The 25,441-nt window shown below is 37.7% G+C and overlaps 1 protein-coding gene across 3 annotated transcripts in view; it reads right to left on the reverse strand.

The window, feature by feature from the left end:
• The window catches only part of RCBTB2 (RCC1 and BTB domain containing protein 2), a 36,471-nt gene extending 14,541 nt beyond the window's left edge, over positions 1-21,930 (reverse strand). The window contains exons 1-9 of one of the 3 annotated variants that reach the window (XM_029960954.1): positions 21,726-21,929; positions 12,663-12,725; positions 10,011-10,169; positions 9,333-9,483; positions 7,116-7,282; positions 6,272-6,430; positions 4,618-4,725; positions 2,513-2,655; positions 544-734 (exon numbers count right to left, since the gene is read on the reverse strand). In XM_029960954.1, the coding sequence (XP_029816814.1) occupies positions 544-734; positions 2,513-2,655; positions 4,618-4,725; positions 6,272-6,430; positions 7,116-7,282; positions 9,333-9,483; positions 10,011-10,169; positions 12,663-12,701 (1,117 nt within the window). In that variant the 5' untranslated portion in view covers positions 12,702-12,725; positions 21,726-21,929. Of the gene's footprint in view, positions 1-543; positions 735-2,512; positions 2,656-4,617; positions 4,726-6,271; positions 6,431-7,115; positions 7,283-9,332; positions 9,484-10,010; positions 10,170-12,662; positions 12,726-21,725 lie in introns of those variants that run through there. The other 2 variants (XM_029960955.1, XM_008929099.3) reach the window with 2 other exon arrangements.
• Between the last annotated feature and the right edge of the window lie 3,511 nt (positions 21,931-25,441).

A 25,441-nucleotide genomic window follows, 5' to 3' on the forward strand; every position in this document is an offset into this window, starting at 1 on the left:
AGGCCAGCAAGACAGACCTTAATGTTAATCAAATATCTGCGATCCAGCAACTGGTCTCTTCAGAAGCCCAGGTCATGATTACTTGTGATGAGACTCTAAGTGCCTGTGGCTAATTCTGAAAATGGGAATTTGGGTCCCATTAGTAGTCCCTCTTAGTAGTCTACTTACAGGCATCAAAGAAAGCTTCAGCATTCCTCAGAGTTCTGCATGGCTTCCTCAAATCTCCAAATTCAAACTCAGCTTCTCCACCCACACCATTGGACAGTAACACATAGAGGTTATACACCCACCCCTCCTCAAACCTAAGACATTTCCCCTTAGAAATGAACCACATCAATAAAACAGACAATTATTTAGTTCTGCCATCAGGCTTAAGCAGTTTTTTACAATTCCATTTACACATATGTAATGTGTGATTATGATTATGCTTTCCAGTATAAATTTTTGCAAGAAACTAAGTTTAGGCTTCAAATTACATGCAATTGTTTTATGAACTAATGATTTTATTTAGAAGATGTCAGAACAAAAAATATTTAAGCTCACCTACTGACAGCAGACGCCACATAACAGCAGGGGTAGCAAAGCAAGCAAACACATCGTCAGTGCAGGCAAAGTGGGTGAGGTGGGGGAAGGTCACGGACTGCCCTCGGCACTGGCCCCACATGTACACCTGGCCACTCTGGGTCTTGGCAGCTGATGTGTTAGCAGAGTGGCAGGCTGCAATCTCTATAACTCTGAATTTACAAGTAAACAAAGAAATTAGAGCAAGTCACTCTCATAAGAACAAAATGCAGTAAATACACTACTTTCTCCTCTCTTTCTCTGGTGCAAAATGTATTTTTAAGCATGCATGTAAGCAAGAACATTTTCTGATCAGACACAGCAAAATTAAAAGGGCTATCAATGTTTCTTCAAATAGCAAGCACTCAGTGTCTCTGCGGAAAAGCAACTTGGGAGTGAGCAGACACTGTTGCAGCAGAGCTGTGTATCTGCTGCAGGATATGCTCTGCTGACCCCCTTGGCTCCCTCAAGCAAAGCTATGATGAGTTTCAGGTCTCTGAATGTCCTCAGTGGTGCTGGGCAGTGAGGTGAGTGCCTGCATTAAGCTGTAGAGAACAAATACTTGGAGAAGATTAAGAAGGAAATGAGGAGGCATTTAAAAAAAAAGATAAAAATTTGCATTTTGGTTTATAATTGAAAGTTAATGAAAACCTTTTTTTCTGCTTGCTTATTGGTAACAGTTATAAACTAACAATTTAAATATACTTCTTTTAATTTTTAATACTGAAGTGTCGTTACTCATATAATTATTATTACTTATGTTTAATGGTTTTTCATTTTGAAAATTAAAAATTAGAACCAAACAGCACTTACCAGCTGTTTCTAAATGTCTTTTAGCTGGGCTATCTCTCTAATCCTAAGGCTGATTTAGGACTTCAAAACTCCCACTGTGGACAACATTACACAATCCACTGTTCTGCAGTCTGAACTATTGCTTGTTTACTTGTTTTCCCAGCTGCCTGGGGAAAATGGCTGGGAAACAACTTGTTTAAAGCTGCATGCACAAATCTTGCAGGCTTTAGTGAGGCAATATTCTCACTGACACTAAGAATGCATATTCTGGCCAACAAAAGGGAAAGGCAGCATACAGCACTAAAACTTGTACTAAATTATTGTAACATTTTAATTGCTGTCAAAGTGTCTGGAAAAAAAAATCAGTTACATTTTAAGCAAAAACATAAACACACACAAAGAAATAGCAATGTTCAAGATCAGGTCATGTCTCATCACCAGAGTGGAGATGCCACTTCCTTACAATAATGTACACAGACACAATGTTAGGAGGGACATCTCACTTGTCTTATTATTCACAACAGGAGGCCAAAATCAAGACCTCAGTCTAGAACAGACTAAGATTTCTGGCCATATACATACACGGCTTTACAACAGCAATAGAAATAACTGCCCTGCTACTCGTCAAGGACTTGAAGGAAAATATTTAGCTTGCAAAAATCTAAGCTTAATTTTTAGACAACAATACCAAGAAAGAACTCCTCCCTTTCTCTCTCTCCTGGATTATGAGCCAGATATAATAGCAGTAACAACACATAACAACTGCAGATGTCCACTCTTCATTGTTTCTGCGCACTTTTCAAAGTAGCATATTAAAACACAATTTACACTCAGAGACAATAAAACTTTCATCATTGACTTCAAACCATGAAACTACACCACTGAAGGGAAACTGCAATTAGGGCCTATTAAGTACAGTGTGAGCCAGAGCAGAAAATAGCATATTCAGACTCGGAATATCCAGTTTTTCTTTCACAAGGATGGTTATGGGGCAGATTCAGGAACTTTCAGTGAAAATTCTGTTCACATTGAGCAGATGAACCATTGCAAAAAAATTACAGGTTACTTCTTCCAAAAATAGATTAAAAATACCATAATTTTCTGTAGCTCTTCTGAGAGTATGTCAATTAATGTCTGACTGCAGGACTATAAGTATTACCTGTCCTTATCCACAACAACTGTTGTAGGGTAAGACTGGTTACTTTTATTCCCAGTACCTAATTGGCCATATGAATTGGATCCCCAGGCATATATCTGACCTTCGTCTGTTAGCACTAATGTATGTGCATGGCCACAGGCAACCTACAAGGAATAATAAAGAGAAAAAAAAAAATCTCATTTTTATGTAACAGTAAGTTAATACAGATAGATATATGTTATGCTATAGGTTAATGCTATCGATACTATACCAGTGTAAAAATTACAAATAGAGATAAGTTTATTTAAAAGGAAAGGAAAGTAGATGAGGTCACTTTGAGGAAAAAATACACCAATGAGACACCCTGATAGATAATCTCAAGAGCAGAGCAAAAGAAAAAAAAAAAGCTGGAAACTGAGAAATAGGAAAGCTATGTGACAAATACAAAAAATATGCAGAAAAATAAAGACTGTCTGTCTTGCACTGACCTTGCTTTATGGGCAACTGCTCCAGTGTGAATAGCTTACCACTGTAAAAACAGCTGAGGTCTCCCTGTCTGGTCCTCTCGTCCCTGAATTCCAGCCACACGAAGCTACCCCCTCCCTGTGCCTGCTCTAATGCTCACTGGACCCTCTGCTGAGATAATACCCCAACCCTAAAAGTGTTCAAGGCCAGGTTGGATGGGGCCCTGAGCAACCTGTCCAGTGGAAGGTGTACCTGTCCATAGCAGGGGGGTTGGAACTAGATGACTTTTAAGGTCCCTTATGGCCCAAACCATTCTATGATCCTATGAACTTACATTACTGGAAAAAAACTCTCACAGTAGGGTCTGAGGACCACTGGTGCCCACACAAGGTAAGCAACCAGAGCAATCAGCCAGGAAAGAGAGGGAGGACATAAAACTCTCCATCTTGATGGCAGCACACAACTGTGTGAGCTCATAACCTCTTGTAGAAACCCACACCGTCCTGCTGAGCTGCCCTCTCAGGTACCTCACATAAGGCTGCTCAAATATCCACTTCACAATCTACATATGCAGCACATGCCCCACATACAGACAGATACACAGTGGCAACATTAGCAGCAACAGTCTTGCTCTGATTGAGTTAATGTAACTTAGTAAAGCTAGATGGCTATCAAGAACCAATTTACATTGTTCAAAACTAGCCCACGTATCTTTATATAATCTGCAAAGCATCTATACTGCAAGTACATTTAGTCCACTGACACACATGGAGCATGTGATGTGCTTTAAATGAAGTAAATCCTTGATTTATTTACTGATTGGAGGTCTTCAACATGGTACTAATCAATATCAAGCAAATGAAGTGGATGGAAATAGGATCTAAGCCAAACTTACTGGAGCACTCACTCTCTAAATAGGAGAATAAATACGGGGGAACATAATACTCACTTTATTACATTACTTGCCATCAGCAATTGTTAACAGAAAAGCTCCTGTCTACATCCTAGGCACTGAATGTAAAACTATGTAATTAAATTAGTTTCCTTTAAAAGATCTAAAAAATCCCTAATTTCCCTGAGCAAAAGCAATAAATATGATCCAAAGTTCAAAACACTTGTAAATTTTCGCTATCTTCAAAACCACTGTTTTCTAACAAACAGTATCCTCTATTTTGCTTAAATCAATTAAAAACTTTCAGTACCAATTCTGTAGATACTTTAAATATTTCTTATCAGTTAAAAGAAGTTACCAGTTTGCTAGTTACACTGATGGCAGTCCAGCTATTTGGTACAGTGTAATAACCTCCAAAGACCAAGACTAACCATGAAATCATACCAACTATTGACCAAAAGCAGTTCGAGACAATTTGTTCACTCCAAACTCCAGTTAGTCACTGTGGCTGGACTGCATTTCTAAAACTGAAATTCAGTCTGCAAGACAAACAAAATGCTAAACTGCAGCAATTTTCCAGAAATGAAGGCAGGAGTTAAAGAAGAATGGGATATCCTAGAAAGACTCTTAGGATACATGGTTTTTTATTCTGATAAATGGCACTTTAAACAGAGAGAGAGAGAGGACTATGTACTTAAAATGTAGCATATGCTTTTAGGATACTTTCAGTGGTTCATAAAGGGTTTGCCATGGAGCATCACACACGTACCCGCTGCACACGAATGCCTTGCAAAGCTGCGATTCGGCACGGTGTTGGCTGGTTGCCACTGCTGCCCAGTCCAAGCTGGCCATTCCCATTGTAACCCCAGACATAGACCTTAGAAGAGAGACAGGGATTTTTAAGTGTTTGCTACTATCTCCTTCTTTTGAAAGCAATATAACTTATTTCAGAGTCTGAATAACAATAATTTTCTTCAATATTTCTCTCCCCACATTTCAGAATCTGTACTTTACATGTAGATACACAGACACACACACATATACATACCTATATAAGCATACATATATACACATATACATGTTTTTCTGCACTGCAAATTTTGGATGCCATTTCTCTTTAAAATACCAACTCATGTAGAATTCTCAACTTCCACATTCATTTTGCTCTTTAAGAGTTAGATTACGTAAGACTACAATATTCTAATAAGAAGAACAGAAAATAAGTGATTCATATGCCTGACTGCCAGCACAGAGCAAATTCAGCATAATACTTCCCTTTTTCACAGACCTAATTTCTCATTCCAAAATCCTCTAACAGAAAAGAAAACACATGAAAACAAGTATAAACTGGAAGCTTGCACAACTGTTTGAGTAGGCAGCTTTACCCTGAACATAAAAAAAAGGGAAAATACTGAGCTCTGATAATTTCAGTGACATATGTTCCACTGCAAACAATCAATAGCTACTTAGTTTTAAACTGAAATGCTTGGAGAAGTGGAGCTAGAGAGGATGCAGACTGTCCAAAATCTTCAGCTCACATGAACTGAAAAAACAATAACTCTACAGCCTCTTTGTATCTTTGCAAGGAGAATAAAAAAGTATGACAGAGACACAAGGGGTACTGTAGTACAACAAATATACGCAATATACTTTTATTTTCTTTGTTTTCTCTTGAAATAAGGTGTGTGTATATGAGCACTGAAAAGTAAAATACCATTCACTGATTATTATCACACTCAATACTTAAGATTCTAGTATAGACAATAATTTGTCTACGAATGCTAAAGACAACAGTAGGATAATGTATTAATCAGCACCTTAATTTTTACTAGAATATAACATCAGCTCTAAAAATCAGTAAATCAGTGATATAAACTTAGTTACTTTTGCAGATAAGAAAATGCAGCTGGCATGAAATGTTAAGTATACACACACTATATATTCACACATATATATTCAATAGGATTTAATCCCAGAATGTATAAAAATCTGACCTTCACAATGCTATTTTTACTTTAGAACTGTATTTTTAATTAAACTTGAAATTTGATACTTGAACTCCTACAGCTCAAAGCCAACTTCAATAGTTGATATAAAATAACAGCTGCTAAATTTTATGAGAAATTACAGAAACTGAAAAGCCTTAAACGAAATGTTAGTGAACAATTTTACCTGTTTACCTCCTCTCTAAAGAAGAAACCACAATCAGCATGGATAGGAAGATGTGTTTAAGTATGTTGGAATGTGCAGGACAATTCATGACAAAGATTTTTAGGAGAAGTACAAGCAGGTAGACTTGAGGGAGTCTGGAAAGGTATACTTTTCTGAGAAGTAGCTCATTACTACCAAGTTCAAAATTATCTACATGCCAAATTATTACATAAAATAAAATTCAGCCCAAAAATTCACTTCAAATTTCTTACCTCTCCATTTTCCACCACAGCCATGGAACACATCTGTCCACAAGCTATATTAACAACTATTTTATTTTGTAGGCAGCTAGTAACTCTTCGAGGAATTGGTTGATTAGCTGTTGAACCAGATCCAACCTGGCCTGAGTTATTATAACCCCATGTGTATACCTGTTGCAAGACAATTGTCATAAAAGACAGCTATATAAGGTACAGTTCAAAGTACATATTCAAGAGAGATAAAAGCAATATGCATAAAAACCGATATTTTAAGGTCAAGTGGATGTGTTCTAGTACTAGGAAATTACTAGGAAGATACGTAGCTTTACAATTCAATAGTTTCTAACAAAAATACGCCAATCTAAATATTTATATATCTCATTCTTTTATGTTCCTCCACTCAAAGGGAAGAGGCAACATGACAGCTGCATTAATGCTGGAACAATCCATTTCTAGTTTTCCAGAACCCAAAGCAGAATGGCTAACTGGCACAAACAGCACCTCAGAGTACATGACAGGAAACTTTTTACTTTGGCAAGTAGAATTCCTTATATGAATGTAATTTACATTAATGTCAGCTTTAATGCCATTAAGTATTTACAGTAGAATGCAACATAGGAAGGAACTGGCTTCCTTCTACAAAGAAATCATAATTTGGTATTACAAGAAGATGTGGCACAAAAACCAGTATTCCCCGTGCACTTAAAATCAATTTTTATCAAACATTTGTGTTGCATCAGCACAGTGAAGACAGCAAAAAGCAAGCTTTAATGCTCTAGGTGCAGAATGTTTTCCTGTTTCTCACATATGTGAGTTTCATTATGAGAAAATAGGTATTTACTCCCGCTATTCTCACCTCTCCATCAGATGTTAACACCATAGAATGATGAGAGCCACAGGCAACTTCAATAACTTTCTTGTTCACCAAATTAGTAGAGACTTGACAGGGAACGAAACCGTGATTTGTTGTACCATTGCCCAGCTGACTATAAGCATTGTGACCCCATGTATACACTTCTCCTTCTACAACAAAAATGCAAAGAGCTGGTTTAAAAATCTCTATTTTTCCAGTAAGCACACAATGTAAAACTACAAACTGAAAAGTCAAAGTCAATAACAATACACATATTTAAGTGTATAAATATATATATATGGCCTTTGGGGCTCTTCAGCCCACGGACATATCAGTGCTACCTTCACACAGTGTTAAACACAAATGCAAAAGGATAGTATCACCATAATCATAGTAAAGGAAAACATTGCTACAAGAAAAGGGATGGTGCAATACAGAAAATAAAAGTTCCCATTTAAATTTCTTTGTTACTGACAATCAAAGTTTCTTGTGTATGCCCTGGCACTGTTTCCCACTTTGGAAAATTCAAATAGCAAGTTTACAATATGCATGAGGATGCTTGTAAGAAAAACCTATTACTATTTATTAATAAAAATTATATTATTTACTTATTATTTAAACATACTATTCATGTCCTGTATTTTGAAAAACACGCTAGTAAAATTAAGACTGCAAGATATGTCTGCTTGTGTTAGACCAATGGCTGACCCAGTGCAAAATTCTGTCTCCAACTGGCAATAGCAAAAAAGGCTCCTGTTTAAGGGAAACACAAGCCGGGTCACTCTTTGCAGTTCCCAAGCGTTGACAATCACTAGAGTACAGATATTACAAGGTATTTCCAATTCTCTTTAATGTACATATATTGGCCTCTTATCTATGAATTTAACACCTTTTCATATTCACTTTCCTTTATCTGTTTTAAATCAAGTGTCCTCTAGCTACAGAAGTGCAGGACTTGATGAATAGCTGTCCCACATTCATCTTGTCTATTATCATCATCATCATTTTCTAAACCCAAATTGTGCCATAATTGCAGGAGAGCTGGGTTTGATATACAACTCCATCAGATTTCTAAGGAGATCACCAAACTCCTTATCCCTAAGAAGATTTCCCTCAGAACTATAGAGGCAAAATATGCTACACTAAACCAATATTTTTCTATAATAACTGGCTAAATCTAATCACTTTATCCTGTAAAAAGTCAACAACATTTTCTTTGTTTGACCAACATATGAATACACATCTCAGTGAAACAGCCACACAGAAACATACTGGAAATGACAATAATTAACACAATAATTGTGAAACACATAATGGTTCTCTGAAAGGTAGGTTAAAAAAGGCTATGCTGAATGGAAGTGATTCATGTGAATGGAGTTATGGGTAAAAATGATCAGGGATCAGTTCTGAACCTGCTCTTTTGCAATACTTCATCATCTGGGCAAGAAGTATGAGTGTATCAGTAAGAACTGCTAGCAACAGAGCTCAGAATAATACAGACACATATATAAAAAAGGATGCAGAATGATCTGCCATGAGGACTAGAGAAAATAGTGAAACATAATTGAATATAAAGAATATATTAACAGCATCATTCCCCTCACCTACTTTTAGTCATCTAATCTAGACTACTCAAAACCACTTCTATTAATGTAGAAAGAGAGACAAATGTGAATATTATCAGGCAGGCTCTAGCAGAACCTCACTGGGAACACAATATTAATAATTTGTCTTTGACAATAATGTACTTAATTATGAACAGAGGAGCCACTACCACGATGTGGATAATAGAGTGTCAATGCAGGAAACAAAATGCTGGGAGGCAATATAACAGGTCTTAAAAGCACATCCAAAAGCAGGTACTGGAGAGAAAAGATGAATTTTAGCTAAACAACAGTGTTGGTACAAGAACATATGGGCATAACATTGCCACTAATGCATTTCAAAACAATCTGAAGTTCCAAACTTAACTGAAAAGTGAAAGAAACCCCATCCTCAAGTAGTTACAAGGTCAAAGTAGAGCTTGAAAAACTTTTGAAGATAACAAGCTACGAACAAAGCTAGCTGACATGTCATATTCACCAATGAAAATATGTTGGACTTAACAGCTCAGAATACCTTTCACAATTCTCTCTCTGTGTTACCAGTACAGACCTTTCACACCTGCTGAATGAATTAAAGTGGACTATCAGAAAAAGTAATATTCAGATAATACTTTACCTTCTGTAGCAAGAACAACATGAGGGCCACTTCCATAACTCAGACAGGCTATCTTTTTGCCACATAGGGAATCTAACCTCTTTGGTTCAATAGTACTCTGCATGTCTCCTGTTCCCAAACACCCACTGCAGTTCATGCCAAGCACAAAAACCTGTTATAAAAGAATCACAGACTTATAATTTAGGTTGGAATGGAGCCTCCTCCAAAGGTCATTTAGTCCACCCACCATGCTCAACAAAGATCTAAACAGATCAGTTGACTCAAGGTCATGTCCAGTCAATTCTTGAACATCTCCAAGGAAAAAAATTCCACAACCCCTCCAGGATTTAACCCCTCTTATGGTCATTTTTATTTTCTAGTACTGAATCAGAATTTCCCATCTGCCAGTTTATGTCTCATTCTGTCACTGTGCACTTGCAAGAAATGTCAAACTCCATCTTCTCCTTATCCTCTGATTGTGATAGGAAGCCATTAATTTAAACTCAAAATGTTTTAGTAGCAAACAAAATAATCAGACAATTATTTATTATATATATATATTATTATTATATTATTATATATATATTATTTATTATATATACCTTTCTCTAGGTATACTATCATAGTACTGGTTTGCAGAATAACTTGATACATAAGTGATTAAACATGCCATGTTCATACACACTCTTGGACAATTACCTCATCATTTTCAGTTGCATACAACACTTCATTACCAGCACTGCCAAATACACAGGCTTGACGAATTAACTTGAGCTCCTCTTGGGAACAGAGAGAAAAAATTGGCCATTTCCCAACATCCAGCATCTTCAGGGCTGACAATAATGTTGCCTCCAAGACCTGGTATTATAAAAAACGCTATCAAATACCTAGACAAAGGGAAATATATGCTTTTGCACAGCAAAAAATTAGAGAAACACCATTACCTCCTTTTTCAACCACAAATCAGTATTTTAATTCTAGAACAATATGTGAAACGAAGACACTAAAGTAAACAAAATATATCATGATGTAGAAAGAAGGGATCTATGTTCATAGAGAAAAGTACCATATAAGAAGTTAAATGGAGAGGTCATAGTTTCATTATATTCATACAACATGACTGCTAGCTTATAGAACTCAATGTAAAGTATTCTAATATAAACTATAAAGTATATATTCAGAACTTGAAATTGGTGTATTTTCCTCTGTGGCTAAAATTACTGTTAAAAGAAGAAACCAGAAAAAAAGTCTGCCCAAGAATATACTTATCTTTGAAAAATATGCACATTTGTTTTTATGCATTGAAAATGGAAACTTGAGAAAGGAAAAAGTTTCTCAAGTTTTTGCCTTTACCTCTGAAATTTCCTTCTGTGTTTCAACAAGTATTGAGTCTTTGGGAACTTCCTAAGAATATTTACATTTTAAGTAAGTAGACTTTTAATAAAATAAAAAAAGACAATTGAACATTTCCCAGCTTATCCAAGGACAGATTATAAGTCTACAGTTAAAGGAAAGGAGTAACAGATCTGTCCCAACATTAAAACTAGTCAAGCTAATGTCTGAATCTCATGCAACATTTCTTCTGTTTTGGTATAGCATAAAGCAGAAAAATGCTGCAGTATCAACATTTAATAACAAATTCTGCATGATGTGTGCATCAAATTTTCTTCACTGAAATTGAAACAGGTTCTCCATGTGAGGGAAAAAAACTTTACTTGCCAAATCAGAAGATAAGCAAGAATAGATTTTACCTACCACAGGTATGATGTATTTTACCACATAACAGTGAGGACTGCATCATTAGTTTATTTCAAGCAGACTTACAAAATGATCTATTACACTACATATTTTTTTCTACCTCTGACTGAAACAAAGATGTGAATAAATTCTAATTTGGAGTCTGAAGCACATTATATCAGTCATAACAATATCACTTACTATGAAAAAATACACAGAAATAGAGATAACATTTGAAAGTCAAAATATAAACCCTAAATTAATCCTGAATTAAAAGGAAATTTTTAATTTTAAAGAAACAAATATCACCTAATGACACATTTCTTTATTATATACTTCTGAGAAGAGGAAAGGAAGACTGGTCATCTTCACAAAAAAATGTTGTCATTTTGATCACACCAGTTCTTTCTCCATCTCCTCACAGCAAATAACTGACCAATTTCAGCCAAATTTGCAAGTGAAAGGGAAGTAAGATTCTGCTGACACAATCCATTTGGCAGCAGTCAGCTGGACAAACAGACATTATGTTATTAAATAAGTCAGTGAGCAAGTAGGTCCAAGTTAATCCGAGCAAATGCTGTCCTCCATGACGCATAGCAGGCTTATCAGAGATGAAGGACCAGAATCCATATGGAATCAGCCTTCATTCATCTGCTGTTTGCAGAATAATTTGTTTTATGTCAAGAGGTTAGCATTAATTCTACAGCCCTCTTAAAATATGATAATGGATACTGAAAGCATCACAGACTACTCTTCCAATTGCATCACCAAAGCTGCATCCCACTTTTGCTCAAGACTGATGAAGCCTGAGGTTCAAAAGGACAGTCAGGGTGTCCTTCATTTGTACAGATTCCTTTACTAGAATAATATATTGATTTCTTTACAATGTGGGCTCTAAATTCCAAATGCTCAGTGGGTCAGAACCCATTCATTTTAAATAGAAAAGTTTTTTTCTGTAACTTCCTTCTAGAAAGCACTCAAGTCCTACCCTTATAATTAGTAGGTTAAAAAAAACCCCAAACTGTAGCATTTCTTAACACTAAAATAATACACTGAAAGAAAAATCCCTAACTAATCTTATAATAAGCAGTCAAGGACATACTTATGATACCGATATTTTTTTAACAAAAGAAATAACAAAAACTTTATCAGACAAAAAAATATGCATAATCTAAATCATGTCTCTGGAATTATTAGTTACATTCAACTCAGTAAGAGTTACTCTTTCACCTTTCAATACTTTCTCCCCTTACACACTTCTCCATTATATTTTGTTTCAAGAAAATGAAAAACAGCTTGAACTATCAGCCTGCCAATATTTATATCCCATAAGTGATCAGTTCCCTCATTATATTGCATGAAGTCATGAAAGGCAGAGCTAGATCTGAATCTTAGGACACAGACTTGAATCATGTGAATATATTGTTCTTCTAATATTTCGTGGATCACTTAAGCAAGATTTCTTTTGCCAGTATCTTTTCTTCTACCTATAGCTTTTGTTTTGTGTCTATCTTGAAAGCTACTAGCATTTACTAAGCTACTGCTAAATGGAACCAAGCTTCTCCCTTTTGAGCAGAGTAGTACAGAACTCTCAATACAAATTCACACTCTGACCTTGGCACTGACTCCTTGAGGAGGAGGTTCATCCTCCATATGGATTTCTGCTTGTGTCCCCCTGCAGAGAGAGAACTGTGGTTAAAATCACCATATCATATTGCTGCAAAACTACATTATGAAACTATACACACTGGTTCAATATTGAGTCAGAGCTATTTGATTCTGTGGAATGAGAAAACAAGTAATACAAAGCTCACTCAGTTCTGCTCTTATATTCAACTGTACAATTACCAGTTAGACAGACTCTGCACTTCTGTATTCTTTCATAAAATATTAATTCTTGGACAAAACGGGTTTTCTAAAACAAGTAGTAGAACTAATCATTCTGTGATTGGAAAGAAAGATGTTTTATGAACACAATACTCCAATGTATTTTTATTGCAGTATTGAGAACCTTGCTGACATAATTCTTCAAGACATTTCTTTATGTAAAGAAAAAGCACACTGGCCAGAGTATTTAATGTCTGGCCTAAGCCTTCAAATGTTTTTATTCCAGTTATGTTCTGAAAACCAATGTTAGAAAAATATTTGGGTCTGTTCAGGTTTACTGAGAGTTCTTACCATATTCATTCTACTTCAGAAAATATTGCCAGAAAATAATGACTTAAAATTACATGTCTGTAAAATTCTGATTACAGGCAAAATAACATCCAATAAACAAGCTACCAACTTACTGAGTTACTTTTCAGAGGAATACCATGCTACAAGGAGTATCAAATGCAGCCACATAAAATGACCTTACTGCTCAACATGTTTCTTTTGTAAGACTTCATGCCATAAGACCTAAGCCAAGGGCATAAAATACATGAAATTCATATGATTTAAGTATTATAAATGTTAATGATTTAACAAATATAATTTAATTTACTGAATAAACAAAAAAAAATTATTTACTTAAAATGAATAAAACCCCAAATAATTGCTGCAACTCAACTATACTGAATATGCACACTGTTAAGCTTACTCTTTAACAAAACTCACAAATCTACATACACACAGTGTATTTCATACACTTAGTTTGGACATGAAATGATAAATTCAGCTCGTGTGAAAGTCCAGCTACTCTCTTGTCCATGTTGACTTTGAGCTTAAGGCTCAGACACGCAACCAAACTGAAATAACTTGAAGCTAAGTTATATTCCCTTTCAACTAGAGAAACTAAAGGGCTGATACAGTTGCCTAGAGGTTAGCACCTATTGCTTTTTGAGATAACCTTGGGGATCCCAGCACCAAACAGTGCTGGCAGATATGACACATGACTATAAGGTATCTGTGCCAAGCTGGAACAGCAGCTAAGAATTAAATGGCACCAGGCAGTTACACAGGTGGAACTGAGCAGAGCCCTAAATAAACACAGCCAGCCATTTACCATGCTTTGCAACTTCATGGAAACAGAGTAACCTGTTGAGCTCTTGCAGTTAAGCAATTTGTTATTTTCTTATTTTCTCCAACAACTTACTTGCACAAGAATTTGTGTACATCTTCTCTACTTAAACTAGAAACGACTCATCTAATCAAGGCCTTTGGCATGACCACAGCCTGAGCAGGACTGAACTGAACTGAAGTTCTGAAACATTTAATTTCAAGTATGTGAGTAGTCCTACTGCAAAACTGATTATCAAGGCTATCCAATATTTTGCAGTATCAATTTACAGCACTGCCTAGCAATGCTGACATGGTACCCACTTCTTGGCCATCCTTAGCCTAAGCTCAGCCCCCAAAGAAATAATTAACAATTAATTTTGTAATTTAAATAAATGTAGAATTCCACATTTTCTTCCTCAGGCCATTTGATACATAACTGATATCCGTGATTTTGCCATTTCTAATATTTCCCTTCAATTGCATCTGTTCAGACAAAAGCATGGTTTGACTTTAAAAGCAGTTTATTTGTTAGTATAAAGAAAGGTACATTAGGGTCTAATCACCTCAGTTACTTAATAAAAGGTGCTCCAGTTCACTACTTTTCAGTCCCCACAAAGATGCTGACAGTTCTGCCCTGACTTCTCAAGAATAAAGATCAATTACGTCCTCGCAACTCAAAAGTTATGTTTTATCTTCCCTATAACTAAGAGAAAATTACCCTGCAACTCCATTTTCAGTTTGCTCTGCAAACACAGACACCTTATTTCTGAGCAACACCATAGGAGTACGCGGGGTGACTCAAATTATACCAGTTTATTCTTTTATTCGAATTCATGTATTCCAATACAAGTATGTACTGATTGCCACGTGTCTGCATAAGCAAAGGCGTTCTTTCTAAAAACCTGTAATTGATTTAAGAGTACATATTCACCTTGGGATCCCCAAAATAAATACAGACAAAAAAATAATATTACACCTGTTTAAGTATTATTCTTATCTGTATACCTTTAAAATACTAGTGATGATTCATATTTGCCAACTTGTAAGAATTCTCCCTCCAGAAAAATAAACATTGTATATACAGAGTGAAGCACGGAAAAAAACAGTATTTTCATCAAAATGAAGAGAAAACCCCTGTATATTTGAGTAAATCAGGTACAGAAGAAAAACATATCCTAGCTATCTCAGACAAGTTATTGGGTTAATTCATCTACTAAGTCTTACAATATTCACAGAATTGCTAAAAAGCCTTACTTTAAAATAGCTAGCCACTACAACTAAAAAAAAAATAAAAATGCAATGCTTAGTTTAGAAAGTAAAAGGGCAAGCAAAAAATATTTCCCATGTATTAAAACTCTATATAATTTTCACTAGCTGCATTCCCGCAAAAAAAATTCTAAAGTGCAGATCTAAAGGAAAAAACATCATTATTGTAAACATCCACTTCTTGAGGAAGTGCACATCATTTTGATACAAAAATATTTATATTAAAATTTCACCATTCTCTTATCTGGAATCCAAGAACAATTAAGAATCTGTACAGCATACTCTGGCAGTCTGAGTTTAGGTCTCGGAATCTGATAGTTCTGACCCTCGTTTCAGTCCAACCATAACAGATCTTCGGGTAAATCACACATGCTTCTGCAGTCCAGATAAGACTGAGTTAAGGAACAGAAAAGTACTAATTCTAACAGCCAAGCTCTATAAGCAGTCTAAGACCATTTAACCCTAAATATTTAAACTGGTTCACTGACTCATTAGAATGTAAACATTCTTGTAGATTCTCTCTCTAGGAACTTGGCAAGCAAACAAAAATTTTCAGAACTCCACTTAGTATTTCCTCCCACTTAACTTCAGCATTTATGAGTCTCATCTGCCAAATCAAAGGTCTGTCTGCAGCTTCTTCCCCAAGAACTCTAACCACAGGCCTAGGAAAAGGAAAAAGTCACAGAAAAAAATGCAACTTGATGAGACTTTTAGGAAAGGAACCTAACTTTCTCTATTCCTGATTTCTCAGCAGTTTCCTACTGAAGTAGTCATGACATGATGCTACCTTGTCCAAGCAATTTTGCAGGAGAGATAAGACCAGAAATATTGCCAACATGTGCTCTGATTGAACGGGTGAGATTCCTTTCTAGGAAGAATATTTTCAAAATTATCTTCCTTTTTCATGTACATAATGTGAGTCTTTGGGATGGTGCTGTGCAGGGCTAAGGGTTGGACTTGATGATCCTTGTGGGTCCCTTCCAACTCAGCATATTCTGTGATTCTCTGATTCTGTGAAATGTCACTACTTCACCTAGTGCTGACAATAAATTGACAGAACTCAGCTTGTCATTCATTCCTCCACTGATGCAGCATTTTCCATAATGAAGAAATTGCAGACCTTGACAAACAGCAATGGGTTGTTTGAAAAACTGCTGACTCCAACTAAAGCATAATCTTCTCTTCTTCCCTTCTTGCTTCATGACACCAGACTGTGAATTCTTGGCTCCAGATGCAAGTTCCACTGTCTGCCTACTAATTGCACGAGAAAATCTACGTGCAGTTTAGAAGCTAGATCCAAGAAACTCTTAAAGCCAGGAATATTTAGTCTAAGAGACTGACATCCTTGACCTTGCAAGGTAGGCAACTGCTAGAGAAACATGTAATTAAAATTATTTGAGATAAAACAGCTTTATTGTCTCAATCTCCAGAGGCAAAAGTTTAGTCAGAAACATAGTGTCAGACACCACCTCTCTTTTGGCATGACATCCAGTTCCACCTGTCAGCTCCAGGGATGCACCTCCAGCATGACCCTACTGAAGTTTGCAGAGGTTCACCTACGTGCAGTATGCTGTATTGGAGCTACATGATTGAAGCCTATTTGCAAAGCCCTTCTTTCCAGTATCATCATCACCCCCAAACAAAAATTGGTTGCCATGAATACAAGCAGTGAAGGATAAGATGTAAGCAACACATAAAAGAAACATGGGCACATGAAAAGCAAGGAAGACAGTGGGAACACTGTCCTGTTACCCACACTCAGCAACATCCTTCAATAGAGGTTCAATAAGCCTGCAGCAAAGAGCAAATACATCAGCGGAAAACATTTTGAAAGAAGTGAGAAAACAGGATAGAAAACAGAGGGCATGATTTTTCAACTTTCCAATGGTTTGAAAATAAGTGTTAGGATCTGGTGTGAAATTTCTGCCCTAAGTGACAAAATGGCTTTGAAAAATCTTATATAGATTCCTGGGGACACCTTCCACTCACCTCCAAAAAATTTAACCTTGGGATTTTGGGCTAGCAAGACAATTTGTCTAATTTAATTTTTAGAAAGTCACCTAGGACTATTAAAAGTCCTATATGATGGTAAGACAAGTGCTCATATTAAGTTTCTTTATTTTTCTCATTACTATTCCAATTACTTTTTCCACTTTAGAATTGTTTATCACCATCATTGATGTAGAATGGTGGATTGTTTACCAGCCAGCAACAAAAATAGAAGCAACTGAAAAAAAATCATCATCACCCACAAGAAGGAAAATCTTTACAACAGAAGAAAAAAAAATCTTGTTAAATAATTAAACATTCTGTCAGACAGTCTCTTGACAACAGGATGTCATTCCTGTGTCTAAATCTAACCTAATGTAGTCTAATTTAACTGAAATATAACCTGAGATACTAATGAAATTTGTCCACAATTTTTATGTAGCTGATCCAAGATTTTCAGAAAACTAACTTGAAAAGTTCTTTCTCTTTGCTGAATTGTTAGCCAAACTATAAATACACTTCAGTTCCTGCAATCTATACATACACCAAACATAATAAAATACAACTGATGCAACCATTGGCTCTTGCCTATTTTAAATGCTACATAAAATGTTATTTACCATACAACTGATTTGGTAGAATTGAAAACTTATTCTTCATTTTGACTTTGCAATATGAAAGTTCAAGGAACTGGCTTTAGGGGAAAAAAATTATTTCAAAGACTTGATTTAAAAAGAACTTTATTAAAAATATTGACCATGTAACAGAACAAAACAATTCAAAATAATGCAGTAAATATGTGAAAGAAACAGCTATTATTTCTTTAACAAAGTTAAAGAATTGTAGTGCAGAAACTATTAAAGCTTTAGGAACTTAAGAAACACTAACAGGTCATGCAGTTGTTCAGGATAAACCACATATAAACTTCAGATGTCAGGTGACATTGTACCTGCATATGGAAGCCTGACTGAATATCAGTTCCATGCCATAGGAACTGCATGCCTGGAAAGATCCCTTCTGTTACCATGTAATCATAGATACTATACTGCATTAGCAGAAAAACAGCATGCAAATGCACACATTTTGTTATGCTTTCTCTAAGTAGATCTGACCTAGCCTAAATTGTTTGCAGCCTACAGTTACCTGAACCAGTCAAATGCTGAGCCATACATCAGGTCTAGCTGTCCTTTGACCTCACAGTCTGTTCTAGCTGTTAAAGAAGAAATATTGATAGTTTCTACAGTTCTAACTTTTAAGCCCCTCCTTAGATGTCCACAGAAGGTCATTCTATCCTTAGACTAAGTGCTCTGATTTATAAAATATATCTTCTTAAACATTCTAAACCTCAACAAAAAACATAAACATTACTAAACCACATCTGGCTTTCTTTCCTACATTCCTTGTTTACTTCAGTTTAGCACAATCTGCACATTGGAGCTGTGGTCCGTGACAGTCTCTTGCCTACACCTAAGAAGGCTACATATTGAGTCACCAAGATCTTTTTCAAGATGATGTCTAGCACAGCTCCAGCACAAATCTGGCTGTAGCATCTCTGTAACATTGGGCACTTGCCAGAGCACTTCCCATGAACCCAGCATGCAATGCCTGGGTGAGTGGGAGGATGGTGAAATCGTTCCCCAACACAAAGTCAGAATTTACGCAGGTATACACCTGAAACACACATATATAGAGGTATATACATCAAACACACACACACGTGCATATCTAAAAAAAATTAATCATATATATGTATACACACACAAATACACACACATCACAGGTATTACATACCCAGAGCTAAGAATTCTGGTAGTTTAAATATTTTTATAGTTATAGCTGTCTGCACACAAAGATACTGTATGTTAGAAAAGAGATACAATCTCCGTATATAAATTCTATAAATAGAATGTGTATATGAAGCCCACTTCCTCTACCAGTAAATGACTCTGTATCTGTCCATTTCTGTATTTAACAGTCTTCTGATAGTGGAACTGCTGAACTTTAAGTGGCAAGAGCATTGGATCAGATATAATACATAGGGGTTTCCCAACTCTTAAAAATAATTAAGAGACAAAATGTTATTCTTTGTGGTATAAGTGTAGGCTTCTAATATTATTTCTACCACTGGAGTAGTCTCCTCCAAACTGCAACAGATCACATGCATCATGATGCCAAGGTCATTTTATCTCAACTTTATCACTCAGTGGTCTTACTTCTATTATTGTTTTTATCTTACTTCTATCTATTTTACTTACATGATTAAAGAAGCTTTAAAAAATAATTGTCTATAACTAACTGAGAATTACTGATGTCAATTCTCACTGTAGAACTGCACTTTATCTCTTAATTTTTATTTTACTTAACTATCTTTTTTCTACTCTTTATTCCTAAGATCCTTTTTGAGATGGGCAGAAGTTGTTTTCATTAGATCTTTTCTCTTTTTTTGGATACAAATTCCAAATAGATTCTACCTTTGGCACAAGGTAGAATTTGCTTTGTACCCTCTTTACTTCTTCTAGGGCCCTCAGGATTCCTGTACTAACAACATCACTAATTAATCCTCCTGATTTTTCTAAGTTTGCCCATCTGAAATTGAGAATTTCAAACCTGTCTCTGTTTACTCACCTATTTACTTCTATTTATTTAAAAATGTCCAAGATACAAGATCACAAATTAATAAACCAGCTCTTCCTGGAATTTTCCACACTGCTTACTGAGAGCAAGTCTAAAACAATTCAGTGCTCATTTGGTAAGCTTACAGTAGTTGTATGTAAGATCAACTGGATCACTATATGCCCAAATGATGCCGTTATCTGCATCTATTGGTTGTTCAGCCTAGAAAAGATGGGGCTCCAGGGAGATCTCACTGTGCCCTCTCAGTACCTAAAGAGGCCTTATAAAAAATGAGGGAGAGCAACTTTTCACAAAGGCAGATAGTGACAGGACAAGGCAGAATGGCTTTAAACTACAAGACGACAGAATTAGATTAGATGTTAGGAAGAAATTCTTTACTCAGAGGGTGGTGAGGGCACAAGCAGATTGCCAAGAAAAGTTGTGGGTGCCCCATCCCTGGGAGTGTGCCAGGCCAGGCTTGATGTGGCCCTGGGCAACCTGGTTTAGTGAGTGGTATCCACGGCAGGGGGTTGGAACTAGACGAACTTTAAGGTCCCTTTGAACCTAAACCATTCTGTGATTCTATGATCTAAGAAAGAAATCCATCTGTGATATAATTCCTGATAGCATCTCCCAGTAAGTGATATTCTTATCCAAATCCAACTCCTGCAGTCTATGGCAGACATAATCAAAAGCTCTTATAATTTTATTTTCTCAAAGCAATGATACATACGCTTGATTCTTTTTTTATCCACACAATCTCTTCCTGCTACTTTATGGTCCATCACATCATTCACATCCCACATCATTCTGACACATTTATTTCTCATATCTGGACAGCATTACCTCTCCTACCCACATTCAGCAGGGCGATCGATTCTCCACATTTCCTTTACCCCATGCTTGCATTCATATCCTCCAACACAGAATCACAGAATCATAGAATGGTTTGGCTTGGAAGGGACCTTAAAGATCATCTAGTTCCAACCCCCCTGCCATGGGCAGGGACACCTTCCACTAGACCAGGTTGCCCCATCAGAGCCCCATCCAGCCTGGTCTTGAACACTTCCAGGGATGGGGCATCCACAACTTCTCTGGGCGACTTGTTCCAGTGCTTCGCCACCCTCACAGTAAAGAATTTCTTCCTAATATCTAATCTAAACCTACTCTCAATTTGAGCCCATTCCCCCTTGTGCTGTCACTACATTCTCTTGTTAACAGTCTCGCCCCATCTTTTGTCAGTTCCCTTCAGGCACTGAAAGGACCATCAGTTCAGCCCAAATGGTTTCTGCTGCTGCACAAGCGTGACTTCCTACAGACCTTACTCTGCTCATAACCGGGAGTAAAATCTTTTTACTAACTGTGCGCGATATTAGGAATCCACCGATATCAGAAATTTCACCTCCACAAGGAAACACGGTTCAATCCGCCCGTCTCCCACACAACTAACGGTCCCTGGTTTCCAAAGTATTCCCTCTTTTCCTTAAAACCACAAACGGTCACCAAGCTCAGCTTGTCTAAGGTGCCGCCACCATCACACTCCTGTGCACCTGCGGGCATCACGCACCCCCAACCACACAAACGTAACTCCTGTCAGCAGTGGAACACACGCATAGACACACATCCCCCCGCCGTCCCCGTTATCGGCCATTTCCAATCCCGGTGCCCGGGAGACGCAGCCCCGAGGAGCGCAGCACCACCCCGGCCAGCACAGGCAGCGCCTCCCCTGCCCGCTCCCACCGACGGCCGCACGGGGAATCGAAACACAGCGAAGGGGGGAGCCAAACCCCTTCCCTCCCTTCCCCCCGCCGTCCGCCGCAGCTTACTTCCTTCCCGCAGGCGGCGACGGCCCCTCCTCCCCACTCCAATGAGCCAAGGGAAGATGCTGCCACGCTCAGGCACCTCCTCACCACGAAGGCGGGGGGAGAAGGGGAAGAGGAAGGGAAGGGGTTTGGCACCTCCCAGGGATCCACCCACTGCAGCAGGAGCCTGGAAAGCGGCGGCTTCTGTCCTGCGAGCCCGGCGGGGGAAGGGCTTCTGTCCCCGCGGCAGACAGGCCGGCTGGCTGCTTGGGAATGCTGCAGGGGAGAGCAGAACTCCCAGGGCCTTGTCCCTTGTGATGACATGTCTGCTTTAGGAAGACATGGTCAGAGCGAGTACAGTGTCGAGGGAGACACCATTTCCCTCCTCAGAATCACAGAATCAATTAGGTTGAAAAAGACCTCTGAGATCATTGAGTCCAACCCATGACCGAACACCACCATGACAACTAGACCATGGCACATCCAGTCTTTCCTTAAACACCTCCAGGGACAGTGACTGCACCATCTCCCTGGGCAGCCCATTCCAGGCCGTTGCCTGGGCCTAAGTACATGTGGCAACAACACACGGCATGAGACCTGTGGTCAAAGGCAAATGTTAGGGAAATGTTAAATATTGCTATGCTGTTCCAATGTGCAATCATTTTTTTCACAAAGGAAGTGGGAGAATATTAAGTATTCTTCTACTTCTCCTATGGCTTATGTTTAAAATTAAGCACTCCCATAGAGGATAGACTTGATAAGCTTTCCTAAAAGCAACCACCTGCCTGTTTTGCTTGGTTGTGTCTCTTACCTGCGTGTGATAATACCCTTCCATCTTGCTGTGGGGGATATTCACACAATCACAGAATATGCTGAGTTGGAAGGGACCCACAAGGATCGTAAGGTCTGGCTCCAAGGAGAATGGCCCATATAGGGATTGAACCCACAACCTTGACATTATTAGCACCAGGCTCTAACCAACTGAGCTAGTCTTAGGGTCATTGAGTACAACTCCTAGCCCTGCACAGGACTATCCCCAAGAGTCACACCATGTGCCTGAGCTTTAAGAAGCCAAACGCTTCTTGAACTCTGTCAAGCTTGGTGCTGTGACCACTTCCCTGGGGAGCCTGTTCCAGTGCCCAACCACCCTCTGGGTGAGAAACCTTTTTCTAATCCCACTTAAACCTCCCCTGTCATAACTTCAGGCCATTCCATCAGGTCCTGTCACTGATCACCATAGAGAAGAGATCAGTGTCTGCCCCTCTTCTTCCTCTCATGAGGAAGTTGTGGACTGCAATGAGGTCTCCCCTCAGTCTTCTCCAGACTTAACAGACCAAGTGACCTCAGCCACTCCTCATATGGCTTCCTCTCAAGGCCCTTCCCCATCTTCGTTGCCTTCTTTGGACACTCTAAGAGCTTAATACCTTTATTATAATGTGGCACCCAAAACTGCACACAATATTCAAGGTGAGGCTGCACCAGTGCAGAGCAGAGCAGGACAATCCTCTCCCTCAACTAGCTGGTGATGCTGTGCCTGATGCCCCTGAAGACATGCAATTCAGAGACCTTTGCTGTAGTATTCAATGATATGGTTACACTTTTCCTGTGGAAACCTTATTCAGAAGGAGGAAGTTTGCTCTAGGACTAAAGAACTAATATCCTATCAAAAATTAAATTCCTTTAAGGAAGGAGGGTATCAGGTTTTTCTGTGGGAACGACAGCCTCATAAGAATTTCTTGACATTTTAGAGATTGATATACTTGGATGCAAACCTTTAGCTGTCCAAAAATTAGGTTTGTGTAAGTAAAAGCAAAAACATGTCCTCATAGTTACCAAAGGAGTAGAGACTCCATACTTGTATGTTCTCCCTACCTACTACGTTGTGTGAGAGTCTCAATCACTAGGCTACACATGCCTTGCATCCCATTCCTCACCTATTTAATGCATGATGTGCCTGTAGTGCTGTACACTGTAGACTACCAGTGTTTTTCCCTAATATGCTCCCCAATGCTCACATGTTTTCGGCCACTGACTGCAGTGTTTTCTGGTGCCACTATCTCCTTTTAGTTTGTCAGCTATTTTTACACTTCAGAATGCACTCAACTTCCTGTGCACGCATCCAGAATGCATTGTCATCTGCAAAGGTATATGTTTACTGTTTTGTTAGCTCAGTCACTTTGGTTCTTCCAAGATGAGAGTATTTATTGCTTGGAGTGGTTTCTGCGTTTCAAATTCATTCGTCCATAATGATGTGTGTAAAGTGTGGGATGGAAGACAATGAATTTTTGGGGACTGGGCTCATTAAGGACTATATGCCATTTCCAATAGTTTTGTTTTATCTTTGTGTAGAATAAAATGACTGCTCTGTAACACAAAGCAACTTGTCTGTTACCATGTTCCCTCCTCAGTTTTCTGTTTTCTTGTTCAGGAGGGAAATATTATCATAGACTCACAGAATGGTTTGAGTTGGAGGAACCTTAAAGATTCTCTAGTTCCAACCGCCCTGCCATGGACAGGGACACCTTCCACTAGACCAGCTGGCTCAAAGCCCCACTCAGCCTAGCTGGATCTCAGATACATGTGTAAGTATAATAATATACTTGATACTTTCAGCCAAGCAGACAGTGGTAACAACATCCAGTGGAAGCTGAAAATATTAATTTTCAGATGATTGTCTCATAAAACAAGATTTATCTTAGGCTGTGAGCTATAAATTGATTCTTCAGTGCACATTTAAAAAAAGTATTGGATATTCTTTTAAAAGTTATGCTCTATTTAATTCAAAGTGCTGTGTACTCTGTTAGGCTGAAGGTTACACTTACAAGCAGTGGAACAGATGGTGTATTTGATCCACTGAAACAAAATGCAGTTTGATACAGTGAAATCCTTAAATCTAGAAGCAATGGATGTAGACCTAGAAGCAGAGAAACTGAATTCTGCAACATTTAGCTAAAGGATTGAGTTCAGTTTCAGCTGAAAGTGTAATGCCAGAGGATGTAAAAGTGAAAAAGGCTAATTTCATTCCTGAATGTGCCAAGAGAGTAATCAGCAGTAGTTAAAAGGTAATTTGCATCCAGTGATTAGTGTTTTAAGCCAGCTAGTAAGATGCTGCATATAATGGTGTTTTACATTTTGATAAGGAAGTTGAAAATGTGATAGGCTGAATGAAATGATAGATAGTTTGAAAACAAGAGATAGCTAAAGAGATTATTTTTTTAGGTTACTGAAAATGGTTTTAAAAAAACCCATTGCAGTTTATAGCTTCCTTACAATGACAAAATATTAGGTACTGAGTGGCATTTTAATTTAATGGGAAAAAAGACATAAGAAGCAATGGAGAGAAATTAAAGCCTGAAGAATTCAAATCAGAAATGAGGCTCAAATTTCTGACAGTGAAAGTCTCAATTTTTTATACCTTCAGGTAAAACCTGGTCTCATTATTTCTGCCTTTCCTTACATGCCAGTTCTTGAACTCCAGTCTCATTTTCCTCCTTTCATTTGAACTATCTCCAGTTTGTTTTTCTTCTTTCCTAAATGTAATTCCAGATTTAGAACTCAGCAGCAATGGAAGGGAATTGGAATGGAAAGGAATGCTCATTGCAGGGTGGTTGGACCAGATGACCTTTAAAGGTCACTTCCAACACAAACTATTCTATGATTGTATGATTCTAATATGTGCCTGTCTCATCTTACAAACACTCTTATAGTTCTTCCCAGTATTTCTATTAATGACTTCGATGA

This window comes from Manacus vitellinus, unplaced genomic scaffold (assembly GCF_001715985.3).
Source record: "Manacus vitellinus isolate BGI_N305 unplaced genomic scaffold, ASM171598v3 scaffold_2_pilon, whole genome shotgun sequence".
NCBI classification, from domain to species: Eukaryota; Metazoa; Chordata; class Aves; order Passeriformes; family Pipridae; genus Manacus; species Manacus vitellinus.